The 14,110-nt window shown below is 33.4% G+C and overlaps 1 protein-coding gene across 8 annotated transcripts in view; it reads right to left on the bottom strand.

Annotated features, from left to right (window-relative positions):
* CACNA2D1 (calcium voltage-gated channel auxiliary subunit alpha2delta 1) overlaps positions 1 to 14,110 on the bottom strand; it is a 494,639-nt gene that overhangs the window by 38,220 nt on the left and 442,309 nt on the right. For 4 of the 8 annotated variants that reach the window (XM_055347564.2, XM_055347566.2, XM_055347568.2 and 1 more), the window contains 3 exons: positions 12,501 to 12,572; positions 10,186 to 10,257; positions 6,480 to 6,541 (listed from right to left, as the gene is read on the bottom strand). In XM_055347564.2, coding sequence (XP_055203539.1) covers positions 6,480 to 6,541; positions 10,186 to 10,257; positions 12,501 to 12,572 — 206 coding nt within the window. The remainder of the gene's footprint in view (positions 1 to 6,479; positions 6,542 to 10,185; positions 10,258 to 12,500; positions 12,573 to 14,110) is intronic. The other 4 variants (XM_055347565.2, XM_055347567.2, XM_055347569.2 and 1 more) reach the window with 1 other exon arrangement.

The raw sequence follows: 14,110 nt of genomic DNA, 5'->3' as shown, positions 1-14,110 counted from the left end.
GCAATAGAAACAAGAGAAGCATAAACACAAACAAACAAAAATGAAACATAACTTAAAAAAAAGACATCAAGTTCATGGGAAAATCGAAAGATCTTCCTCATGGGAAGGAAAAGACATATTACTTTGACAAGAAAATGCATTCAGCAAATACAGTACTTAATTTCAGTCTTGCCATCCAGAGTCATCTAGCTCTCTACATTGTAGGGAATCAGAAGGGACAAGTGGAAAATAAGTTCCTGAATGAACCCATAAATTAGCCAAGGAAGGAGTGTTATGGCCCCCTACTATGTTTCCAGAAAATTATATTAAATTACTTTGAATTTTAACAAAAAATTGAAGAACATTAGGGGTATGTTTAAACAAGGTAAATACATAATACCATTTGGACACACTTCCTTAACGTATTATATATAATGTTAAAGTGCTTTCTATAAAATGGACACTATTAAAATACAAATGGAAGAGTTACTATTATCATTACTTTATTTTTTATTTATTTTTTTTTTTTGGAGACAAGGTCTCACTCTATCTATCCCCCAGGCTGGAGTGCAGTGGTTTCGATCATGGCTCATCACAGCCTAAATCCCCTAGGCTCAATCGATCCTCCAACCTCAGCCCCCAAAGTAGCTGGGACCATAGGCACATGCCACCACGCCCAGCTAATGTTTGTATTTTAGTAGAGACGGGGTTTACACTATGTTGCCCAGGCAATCTGCCTGCCTCAGACTCCCAAACTGCTGGTGTTACAGGCATGAGCCTCCACGCCTGGCCATTATCATTACTATTGAACAATGCATAAAGTCATCTAAAATATATTCTTTTGAGGGATTAAATACCCACTATTTTAAAACTCTAATCCTTGGGCAAGTTCTGTAGTACTAGTCTACTCATAGGCAAATTCAGATTCCTTTACTGCACTAATAGAAATTGTTTGCTAAGCTCATTAGTTTATACCCAATAGTAAAACTAAGTCATAGTATTTATTTCAAGTTTATTTACTGTGACTATTCCACATTATTTGGAAGATTGTTATTAGGTGTAATAGGAAATGTATCTTGAGTTTTGTAGTTAACAAGAGCCATGGCACTACTCTAGTCTTATGGTAGATGTCCAAAGCAGAGGAGAGTTCCAGCGAAAATCTTGGGCCAAATTCAGAATGTTTTAGACACAAAAAATGTCAGACAAGCTGGCCATCAAAACTTGCCTTAATGACTGCCCAAAATAAAAAGCTGTTAGGCAGGTAATCTTACTTATTTTGAAATTGCCAATTAATAAAATAAAATAATAAAACACATCAGAAGTGTTAAAGGATTTCAGAATTTTATGCACTTTCTAATAACACAACTGCATATGTGTAATTCTCCTATTCTCAGGCTATTACTCAAATGTAGGACATAACTTTTCCATATCCACATGTGCTATGGAGCCACATGATCTTTGCTATGCTTTGAATATAGAAGAAAACTTGTGAACAGTGGGTTTACCTCTAAAATGCCCAATCTAACTACTTTCCAAAAGTAATACTTGTTTAATGTAACCCACTTGGTCACCTTCAGCATCCACTTTTAATAGCTAGCTCAAATTTTAGTAATGTGCAGGAAAAGGTGTGTATATCTACGCTTTTGAGTATTTCCAGGCATGTGTAGATCCTTTAATTAATTAATTAATTTTTAATAATTTCAACTTTTAGATTTAGGGATTTGTAGATCTTCTGAATCACTTAAGCCTCACGTAGCCCCAGTTTTGGGAATGGATATCCTAACATCATTATATATTTTTATGGACAATATAGAATAGGGAAAAACATAAAATTTCAAAATTTCATTCTTATGACTATAAATATTAAAATTTCACTCTATGAAAAAGAAAAAAAAGCAAGGGTTTATTTGCTAAAATTTAATTATACAATAAAGATAGCAAAATGAATGGATGCTTGTTACCTCCAATTCCCAAATCTTTCTCTATTATTAAGTAATTCATAGACTTTCCTTATGGGAAAGGTCAGGGAAATAAAATGTTATGTAGATTTAATGAAAATTTCTATATTCATTTTATAGGTAACTTCCTGTAAGTGGAGGCAGAGATTAAAATTAAAATAAGCAGTGCAATCACTCTGACAGCAAGATGATCTTTCATGATTCACTTGCCATTTACAAAATGTACAGCAGAATTACTGAGCACTGAAGATTGTCTCCCACAAATTCTTCTCAAGGGAAATTAGGACATTTTTATTGCCCCATCAGCATTTATTGCTAAGAGAAACTTCTAATTAAAACCGATAACATTATATCATACAACTGCTAAAGTGTCACTGTATAAGCTTGGGTTACATCTAATATACCATAAATATAGCGTGGAAACCCATGAGGAAGAAAATAGAAGTTTTAAAACTGGCATATCTACTATGCGTTTTGTTGGCCTGTAAGTCTTTGGTTGTTATTAATAGCTACAGTCCGTTCTATAGAAAAACATAGCTATACTTAATTTAATTATGTCCATCTCAAGCCAAGTTAATTTTTCAACATATAGTCAGATAAGATCTTTATCAACATTCCTAGTCAATGGTGCTGTCATATACAATGTTTGCTGTCCCTGTCCATATAAAACTGATAGACCAAGACTGCTTTATTTCCTTCTAGAGATTAAAGTTTAATAAAGCAAGTGGCCACCAGATGAACAGTATAGCGCAGGCAGTGTTTTGTGACTGACAGAAACATGGTTAACTGAGTTAAGTGGACTATAACACACTTTTCAACTCATTTATCTCCATAAAAGTAAATTGTTCTCTAAAAAAAGAGAAAGCATCCTATTAAAATAATTTATTACATTTCAAAATATGGTACTTGGATCAAGACTTAAGGAGAGAGGAATCACCAGATGAAAATTTTGTATCTCATTCATGAAATCAAAACATATCATGTTTTTTTCCTTCAACTTAGATGTAATATTTTGTTCTAAATTGCTCTTTGTGAATTTGTACAGTGATTCAGAAAAGTATTTCCAGTGGAAATAGGTTTAATCTGGCCCAAAGTTGGAGACTTGGAAAGCGAATGTGTGAGGAAACGCAAAGGTGGGAAAGTTGGGGCCTTGTCAGAGAACAGTGATATGTATGGTGATGGAAGTGGCAGAAATGACAGGACAGATATATTGGGTTAGAAATGTGTGAAGGGACTATCAGACTTGGAAGTTCAAATTAAACTTGATGATGAAAATGGAAGGAGACAAAAGTTTTGTCAACAAAGAGTGACATGAACTTGAGAAAAGAACATTCACCTGCCCACACTGTGTATTATCACTGGGTGCATGCGGAAAAGAGGTTGAGCATAGAGGCCATTCGTGAGACACATAAAACACCCCAAAAGTGTCCTTATAACTGTAGGAGAGCCAACTATCACATTGTAAGGGTCAAAAGAACCCAGTTTTTCTCAGAATTTGTTCATCTAAGCAACAAAGACACAGAATGCATTCTCATACGATGCCCTCATACTTTGTTTTATCATAAAATCATCTCTCAAGAGACAGACCTTCAAGATTTCCTCTCTTTTTGCACCTTTTGACAAGTTAATCCAAAAATTGAAAGGTGGCAATAAGGAAGAGGGAGGAAAAAGAGTAACTTGTGTATACACATAAAGATTGTGATTGTATAAAAAAATGCCTAGAAATGACAGATAGGAATCAGTTGATAGAAAAAAGTAAAATAATTAAAACAGCCATTCTGGTGTTTTGCAATATGCTCTCCTCTTCTGTCTATTCTACATGCAATCCTAGGAATACTAAAGGAGATAAGTTCCTATGATAATAACATAGGCTCCCATAAAAGCTTATGTGTATGTTCTGGAGAGTTGGTTTGATTTTTATTAGGAGAGAAATAGTTGAGTTCACCACAGCCTACATATTAATTGTATATTAATATGTAGTTAAAGAGACTTCCGTACTTAAATATTGCAATGGAAGTTCTGTACACCACTATATGAATTTGAAAGGATGAGACAGATTGAAAATTTCTTCAGTTGGAAAATTCTTCCATTTCTCCAAATTGAAATTCTTCAATTCTGTGAATATTTGTAGAGTGCCAACTATGTGCCACTTTCATACAAGCTGATGATTCAGAAGTAAATAAAGCAGGGAACAATCCCTGCCCTCTTAGAACTTACTAGTGAGAGAACAGATGATAATCAGTAGAAATAAGTTTCTCTATATATGCTTCGTGTGTGTGCATGATGTTAAATGTCAATAAGGGTTATGGAGAATATGAAGTGGAAGAGGGAGACAGAATGTGGTGAAACATACATTTTAAATAGGATCGCTGGAGAAGGCCTTTCTGAAGAGATGAAAAGCAAGTAAAGACGGGAAGATGAGGGAATGAGCATGTGACTGTTTGGGAAAAGTAGTTCCAGGCAGAAGTAATTTCATATACAAAAGTTCTGAGGCAGATGGGTGCCAGTGTTTATGTTGTGTGGCAAAAAGGACCGCGTGGCTTAACCAGGGACTTTTCATTGGAGAATCTGGAAGATAAATTCACAGAGCTGACGGTGAGTAAGGAAGAATGATTTACGCCACTGATTGCCATGCCAGACTTCGGGTGTCAGACTGAATGAGGTAGCAAATTTACTGGTGGGAGTTGAGTAGAGAAATGAAACAGTCTACTCAAGGGTTAAGATCCTTCTTGTGATTGTGTTGAGAACAGAAATAACGATAGAAGATGGAGATACAGATGCAAGTAGTTATGTACTCTAATAGTGGGAGTTCTTTCTGACCACTTCTATTTTTCTCTGTGAAATGGAAAGCAAATTCATCACCTGAGCGAAAATGATGAGACAGTATTACAGGTTTGGTGAGTGAAGTGATCAAGAGTCATCTACGAGAGTCCTAAAATTACAGGATTATGGATACTGCCAGCTACCACTAAGGCCCACTTGAGGTTAGAGGTCATGAATTTTAGGTGATATGTCAGCTAGTGAGCATTTTACTTCAGTCACTTTTAGCTGTATGGGTGCAGTGTGGTGTGGCTAATAATTTGAATTTAACCAGGACTGGTATTTTGCCAAATTGCTGTATGCCAAATTCAACTATGATGAAAGGAGTTGGTGGTGTGCACAAGACAGTGAAAGACCCAAGGAATTTCTGCTAAATAAAGAAGGGCACAAGGACACAAAGAGGGCAAGACAGCAAAAAGGGAGAAGGGATTGATGGATTTCATGTCTTGAGTCAAGGATTACTGCAGTTGGGCTACTAGCAGGAGAGGATGGAAAGCTAAAATGTGGTAACCTGAGAGTTGGATGAAAAATTCTCATGTAAAGACTATGAAGGCATTGCAGACTTGACACTGTAAGAGCTGCAGAATATGATTTTGGAGTCAGTGACTAAGGTAGGGGAGTGACAAGATCATTAGAGGAGAGAAGGCCAAAAGTAAGAGAGCCCAGGTATTAGAAACATCATCTATGTCAATGCTACTTAAAGTGTTTTCCATGGACCTAGCCAATTTGCAAAGTGTCTATTACAAGCCCATGATAGCAAAATACAGAAATTGGGAGAAGTATTTAGAAAATTTTATAGCAATGTAACAGACTAATTTTATGTCTGTGAAATATAATAGTAAAAATTTTGAGCTTATGTTTTTTTCTTTTAAAGTTTATTTTATTAAATATTTTTTATTTTTCTTTACACCAGTGTGGGTATGGCATCATTTGAAAAACAGTGAACTATGTGAATGTAGGAGAGAATGACAATGAGCCAGGAGTTGAAATCTGTATAGGAATGAGAGGCACGTGACTGTTAAGAAGGAGGAATAGCAGGTGGTGTGGTTTGGTGTCATGAGATTAAAAGATGGGAATTTTAGAAAGGGAAAAAAAAAAAACAGAATGAGTAATGCCGACACACTCATATCACCCTCAGTATTCTAAAGACCTCAGAGGAAGCAGTGAGCTCAGAGGAGAGTTAGAGCAAGTAAGTGAAGGAAGTGTTGAGCAAGTGTTGAAGAATGGAGAATTACCAAGAGATTACTAGGTTTTACGCTGTCCAACTTTCCGAAGCCCAGCCAATGGGAGGAATCAGAATATTATAGAACTGATACTCATGGAGGTAAATTATACCAACTAAACATGTTATATCAGATACCACAATGATGAGATAAGCTTTATATTTTAGTTTTCAACTCAAATGTACATAATGTAAACTAAACAACAACTAAAAGAGGAAGTCTGTGAAAGTGAACCCTACATATTATTATCGGTATTTGTCAACATTTCTCATGTAAAAATACAAAATATATATATTTATATCGCATACGTTTTCATTTCTAAATTTTATATTACTAGAGTTTTTCCATCTTTTCCATTTTAAAAATTAGTCTATCAGTTTAGTATGTTTTCATGTTGGGAACTTTTCTAGTGAAAATCACATGAAAATTCACTTGTGAAAATGCAGACTTAATATTAATCCATTGGAATACACAATACACATAAAATATAGTTAATTACCTGTAATCTGTGCCATTGACCGGTGTCCATGTGTATGTCCTGTTTCCTTTGTCAATATATCTCTAGAAAGAAGTTTAACATGGTTATTATCACTTTACATTTTGTATGAATATATACGAAAAGTAAAGCCATAGAATTTACTTATAAATTTTGTAGTCATTTAATACTCATCTTTACAAAGGTATGATCTATTTTATTCTATATTTATTTATTTTCTGTGTGTGTCTAGCAAAATTTTTGACAGAAACAAATGTAAGTGCAAAATCTTTATAGTTTATGCCAAATTATTATCTTCAAAACATTGAAAACAGTATTTCCTGAAAAACAAATTTTAATAATGAAACAGGACTATGCAGTATTTAGACAAGGCTCACATATGTCCATACTAAAGTATGTTAAGAGTAATAGGCAACATCAGGACATTAATGCAGTGTGTCTAGATCCAAATGTATGATTAGCATATGACTGTTTTTATGAAGCCACTATTATAGCATTATTATGGTATCATAAGAGGCTACTCAGTATCACTGAAGCTTAGGACAACACCTAAACCCACCAGGGAAAGAAAATACAGAGCTAAGGAAGTTCATGCATGGCTATATCTTTTATACATTCTGTCTTCCATTAGGTATTACGATGGCACACGTATGATTTTTTTTTTTTTTTTTTTTTTTTTTTTTTAGACGGAGTCTCGCTCTGTCACCCAGGCTGGAGTACAGTGGTGTGATCTTGGCTCACTGCAAGCTCCGCCTCCCGGGTTCATGCTATTCTCCTGCTTCAGCCTCCCCAGTAGCTGGGACTACAGGGGCCGGCCACCACGCCTGGCTCATTTTTTTTTTTTTTTTTTTGTATTTTTAGTAGAGACGGGGTTTCACTGTGTTAGCCAGGACGGTCTCGATCTCCTGACCTCGTGATCCACCCGCCTCGGCCTCCCCAAGTGCTAGGATTACAGGAGTGAGCCACCGCTCTCAGCCACTGGCACATGTATAATTTTTAATTTGCTTAGTTATTTTTGAGTTTCATCATTCTCACCAAAACAGTAACATGTATTGAAGTATTTCTTGGTATCAGGCACTATGCTAAGCACCTGTCATTCTGTCACTTAGTCCAACCCCTGGAGTATCTACTTTTATATCCTGCAATTTACTGATGAAGAAATAAGTGTTAAAGAGGAGGTAAGGTGCTTAAGTTGGCAAAATATATAATGCCAAATTCGTGTTTGTGACAACTACACAATGAATGTGTGCGTGTCTGTGTGTGAGCATGTGTGGGGTGTATGTGTGGCAGATGGAGGGGGGAACAGGGTTGTGAAGAGGGCTTTGGACTAGCAATATTCTTAAAAGAATTAGAAGAAACAATGCTTATATATTTGTTACTACTCATATAAAAAAACAGGGCAAGCAAGTGTTGGTCTGCAAGTTATAAATAAAATACAGTATCAGAAAAGAGTATCAGAGCAGAGAAATAAAAATGTAAGTTTTTTCAGTATCAGTAGCAGAAATTATAATCTTGTTCAGTCTTCAGTTTGTAATAAAATAATCAAACGGACAATTTTAAACATTATTACTATCTAATTTTTTAGTCAAGAAATCTATTTTTCCACTGCTTTTGAAGTTTGGAAGTATTCTCAGATTAGCTTCTTAAAAAACTCGTTATTCAGTAAGGTTATCCTTACTAAATTCTACCGTCTTTCGGTAAATTTTCTGCATGAAACAGTACAAATGAATTCTAGTTTTAGCCCAAGCATATAGTTATAAACAAAGGACTGTTGATGGAGTATGCATAATAAATACAAACTATTTTCAGATTCCAACAAACCAGATTCACTTGGGCATAAATTAAGTTGAAAAGTTCTAATTCTATTTTCAACTTATTTCAGCAGTAATACTAAAATCCATAAAAATACAGTATCATAAGGGTTAGCATATGTGCATTAAAAATTTGACTCATATAATTTCTCATTTATTCTATACACTTACAATTTTTAAAGAATAGTAAGACTCATGAAAGACATGACCATGAAAAAAAGTTTACAAATTAATTTCAGACAGATTGTAGTGAAAAATATTCAATAAATCAGATGTAAATAGAGGTTCTGTGGGAAACATTTCCTAGGTGAGGAATTTCAAATTACTTGCAACTCATTATGCCAAACATTGTGAAATGTGCCAAACTGGAGATTCCTAGCTCATCAATATGGAAAATGGTACAAGAAAGGTTCTATAATTCCTACAACAACCACAAAAATGAACTTCAAAGTTAATAGCTAACCTAAGCCTGTGGAATTCAGCTACTTTGGCTAAACCGAATAACACTATAATGTGAAGGTGACTATCACATCCTAAATATCTCTGCCAAACCCCTTACATAGACCATATAGATAGAGCTTTTGAAAGATATCACCTTAAAATTAGAATAATATCTATGCACAGTGTTGTAATTGTCTATAAAATAGTGAATAGTGATAAAAATCATAGTCATTCATAGAATAAATAATAACTTTTCTTGAAATACCAATATACATAGAAATCTGGAGTACAAGGCAACGTAGTAATTGAAAATTAGCAGTTATATCTATTTACAATAGTGTGTTCATCAGAGACATTTTAAAATTCTAAGACAGGAAAATATAGTCTTTAGGTGAACATTTGTCAAAAAAAAGTAATTTGCAATAAATTGAAGGAGGAAAAATATCAATGGGAGTTAATAGAAAATTACTTTGTAATCTGAGAAAAGAATGTGCAAAAGTCTAAGCAAATAGAGTTGAAGTTTCAACAAAGACTGAAAGGTAAATATACCTCCCTTTGCGTTCTGTAATAGGGACTCATAATGATATTAAAATGAGAAAGGCCGTGTGCTAATGGAGGATCATAGTCAGATCCTAGCTCACCTTCCATCTAGGGAAGGATCTGATGAGGAATTTCGGAGAAATGTAATTCATCTAAAAATGATGAGATTGTGAGGCAAAGGATATAGGTTATACATAAAAGCTTAAGTTAAATTTCCAGGCTCAAAAGCTTCTGAGACTTAACATTTTTCAAATACTGAAATGTATAAATGTCTGTATGTACTCCACATCTGACTAATAGACATACTCCTCTGACTGATAATAGATATACTCCAGTATGATAACAGACATAAACCAATTATTTGTGGGGGTGGTTGTGTTGTCAAAGGATTTAATTTCAGATGTAAGTGCTGGGAAATTTTAAAGTGTGTAACTAGTAAAAGAAGATAAATCAAGCCAGAAACAAGTAAACAAAAAGCTAAAAATAAAAATAATTAATATGTGGAACTCAATAATTAGAATAAAAAGACATCATATAAAACATATAGCTATTAAATACTAACTTCAATTTTGTAACATTGGCATAGTGTAAAACAACATGGCAAAATTATATTGTGTATTCTATTTGTCATAAAATATGTATGTAAAATATAATTTCAAGAATATACTGTTAATGTATAAGAAAACATCAAGAAACCTGAAGCAATAGTATTTTATAAGAAGAAAAAGAGAGTTAAAAATATATCTTAGTGAAAATATCCCTCCAGCTAAGAAGTGCTTTAAAAAGAAAAATTGTTTCCTAGAGATCTCCCTGTTTTATAAGTAAATAGTGGATTAATAGAAAAAAAGGACAAATTACCAATATCAATTATTCTTGATATAATTTTTATTTAAGAATAAGCTAGAATCAATTCTTACCTCATCTTGAGATTTAACCAGAGTTCTGAATGTTTTTTCTCCACTTTCTCCATCAATCATCTTATTTCGAATCTAAGAGTAAATGAAACAACTACTTTATTCCAGAAACAAAGCTGACCCGCCAAAATATGACTATTAACATGGTAGTTTTTCAAGTTCTTTACCTTATTTAGAACAAATAAAATAAAAATAGAGAGTTAGTTTTACCAGTATCTGCAGTTGTTCTCAGGGAATTTTTTTAAGTTACCATATTATAGTCATCTTATATTATTTTAAAATAATAAAACACCCTTAATGAAATATTTTCAACCTGTTGGTAGTTTTTGAAACGTAATTAATAAAATGGTCAATTATGTTATGGCTGGCCACATTGGAGTGGAAAGTAGTCATTGAGACATAGAAATATATATGTACAGAATTACATATAACACGGAATGCTTCAAATTTCTGCCTTACACGATGAGTTTCATGTGAGAAAAAAATTTTTAAGAGGACTCTTTACACTTTTTAGTTTGTAATTCTTATATCTGGGTACCAAAAAATCTAAATAAAGGATAGAGAAAACTATAAACACCTATTTGGATTTAGAATAATAGAGTTGAGTCTCCTTCAGTAGAATACTCCAAATCCTTAAAAATGTGCAAGGTCGGCCAGGTGCGGTGGCTCATGCCTGTAATTCCAGCACTTTGGGAGGCCGAGGCGGGCAAATCGCCTGAGGTTGAGAGTTCGAGATCAGCCCGGCCAGAATGATGAAACCCCATTTCTACTAAAAATGCCAAAATTAGCCAGGCATGGTGGCAGGCGCCTGTAATCCCAGCTACTTGGGAAGCTGAGGCAGGAGAATGGCATGAACCCAGGAGGTGGAGGTTGCAGTGAGCTGAGATTGCGCCACTGCACTCCAGCCTGGGCGACAGAGCGAGACTCCACCTCAAAAAAAAAAAAAAAAAAAAAAGTGCAAGGTTACATTATCCACTAAATACTCCAGTCGACTGGCAATTCTCAGAAGTTTCCTCAACTTATTTTTTATAACTCAACCAGTGATTTACATTTGGCTTTGGGAAGCTGCAAATGATAAGTAAACGAACTTGGTGTGATTAAAAGAATAATTTGAATTTGAAGAATACAAATGTTTGATGTCTCTAATTTAGTTCAAATATTTGGGTCTTAAAGGAAGGAGTAGATAACAGCTTCTAATGTAAGTTGAGTGTGCACTTATGAGGAGCTCAAAAATAATAAAGACTTTACCATGAACCAGGCCTTTTGCTAAGTCCTTTCTATATATAATTTCATTCAATCACTATTACTGATTGATTTAGAAGAAACTGAGGCTTGCAGAATCTAAGATCATTTTGGTCACTCAGTGGAGTAAGAGTCCAGACATCAAGCTTGTCCCCATTACTTTATCCTACTTTATTATGTCAATTACTTTACAACAAACATTATTAATCACCTAAACACCCTAACACAAGGCCACTGTCTAGGGTAATTATAATAAATCATTAAATTCTATTGTTCTACAATTGAAATGCACTGTGACAAGTTATAAAAGAAACATGATGGCATTTGCAAGGGAGTTAATCCATCTGGAAAAATCCTAAAAATCTGTAATCTAGAATGCAAGAGCCAAGTTCTGCTACTTATTAGCTGAAGAACTGTAGAGAAACTATTTGACCTCTCTGTACCTCAAATGTATCATCAGTACAACAGATATTATAATTTGAAATAAAAATACCTATTTCCAAGCCTCTTGAGAATCCATGACTAACATATATCATATACTTAATGTTATTTATTATATATTTCTAATATTTTTATTATTAATATAATACTCTCATTATTATGGAAGACTCTCTCAGAGGAGGAAATATGCAATTTTGCTTTTGAAATAAAATAGATTGCCAAGTAAAATGTATTAAGGCAAACACGGCAGCTTCTACTCATGCTATTCCTTATGTGTTTGGGTGGTTGGATTCCTTCCAACTTTTTTTTCAACTCTATAACATCCTCCATCTCTATGATTTTTACTGAAGTTTACAAGATACATTTGTATTAGAATAGTGAAAATATGTCTACCTTTAGGAAGAGAAAGAAGACTAAGGTCAAACCCAACTTAAATATTTATTCCTTTTCATATGATCTTTTGGATAGGAAAACCCAGGATCTAGAAAATTTTAATGACAAAGAACATTCATCTTTGTGTATACAGTATCAAACAGACAAGCTAACACATTGTAGCCGTTCAACAGATACTTGTAGAATGAGTGCATACCAGCATCTGACCTGAGGAATTGTTTAGTCTTACTGATTCCACTCACCTCCACTTTAATATCATTCTCTAACTCTGCATCAAGGAAATCCAATGTTACTGGCTCCTGAGATTTGGGGTTCTACACAGAAAACAATAATAATTAGGTACATGTAACATTATACAATGATGCTGTGTATAAAACAATTTAATGGGTATTTACCAAATTGTGCAAAAATTACTTACCTAGGATACAATAATTGTATAAAGGTATCTTCTTTCATATATATTTTATATATATATAGCTTATATATAAAACCTAGAGATTGAGCTTTAAATGCAGGAAATCTTAATTAATAACCAAGTGAAGACAGTGTCATTTTGAGTGCTGTATTTGATACTACATTTATATTAACAAGCTCTTTGGGCACATTACTTTTGAAGAACCATTCACAACTTTCTTTTCATTAATTAGCATGGGAAAGGGGCAAAATATAGCCATTTGGATAACTTATTTGGTAATAAAACAATGGCAACATGTAAGCATACTTTTAAAATTTGTAAAAAAAAATAGTGTATGAGAAAATGTTTTAAAATTATGTCTACACTTGCCAAGTAAAACATTCCATTGGACCTGTTCTTCCTTCTGAAAGTATATAAAGAAAAGGTGCAAGTTTGCTTCATATATTTCAATCTAAGAAATTTTATATTTTAATAATTCAAATGACATCAGAATGTATAAGATAAAATTTGTGGTTGTCATAAAGATTTTAAGATTAGCTATTATAATTAAAGTCTTACTAGGATAATAACCCCTGGGTTCAGTGAATACTATTTCCTATTGCTTCTTCTTGCTGGTGTATAATAATAAAGAAAGATCACTGGGGAATAAGATAGATTCTTATTTATTCATATCATTATATAAAATGATACTGTAAGTCTGGCAAATTTACCTCATATGATATTCTTTTAATGTCTCAACTGCAAAATGAAGATTCATTGAACTATTTGATAAACAAAATACAGTCAATTCCTCTATAACTTCCTAAGTAATGTAACATGTCATACTAAAATTTCAAAGCTTACTAGACCAATAAAATCATAATAGGTATATGTAATTTCATAATTGCAAAATTTTAGAAATTGAATTTTTAATTTTTATTAAAATATTACCTAAATCTGATAACTAGATACTGGTAACAAACGCAAACTATGCTGGATTAGTGCAAAGGTCACTCAAACTTTAATAATATAAGCCTCACAGGCTCTTTCAAAAGATGTTCAAATTATCACCATTTTAAGCACTGTTTTAGGAAGAAACTTCCCAAGGCAGTTGCAATAAGTAAAAATGTACTAAAATTAAGCATATCTTATCAAGATGTTGAATGACATAGTATACATGGCATGTATTTACTGACAAAAATGCCTTCCTTCAAAGAGTAATTCCACCTAAAGATGAAAATTTTTGATTCCTATGGTTTTTGATAAATGAACATTCTTAAAGGCAAATTTTAAAAAATAGCCATGTCTGGCACTTTAATTGAAAAAAATATTCACTGTTTAAGTACTTTATCACTACAATCAGAAGATTCTAGAATACTGAAAATAAGTATTAAATTTTTCAAAGGTGAAAATGCTGACCACTATTGGTAAGATACTGATGACATCTTACTGCCTGAA

The sequence above is a fragment of the Gorilla gorilla genome, chromosome 6 (genome assembly GCF_029281585.2).
Source record: "Gorilla gorilla gorilla isolate KB3781 chromosome 6, NHGRI_mGorGor1-v2.1_pri, whole genome shotgun sequence".
Classification (NCBI taxonomy): domain Eukaryota; kingdom Metazoa; phylum Chordata; class Mammalia; order Primates; family Hominidae; genus Gorilla; species Gorilla gorilla.
Note: the sequence above shows the minus strand (reverse complement) of the source record. Positions and strands in the feature narration are given on the sequence as shown.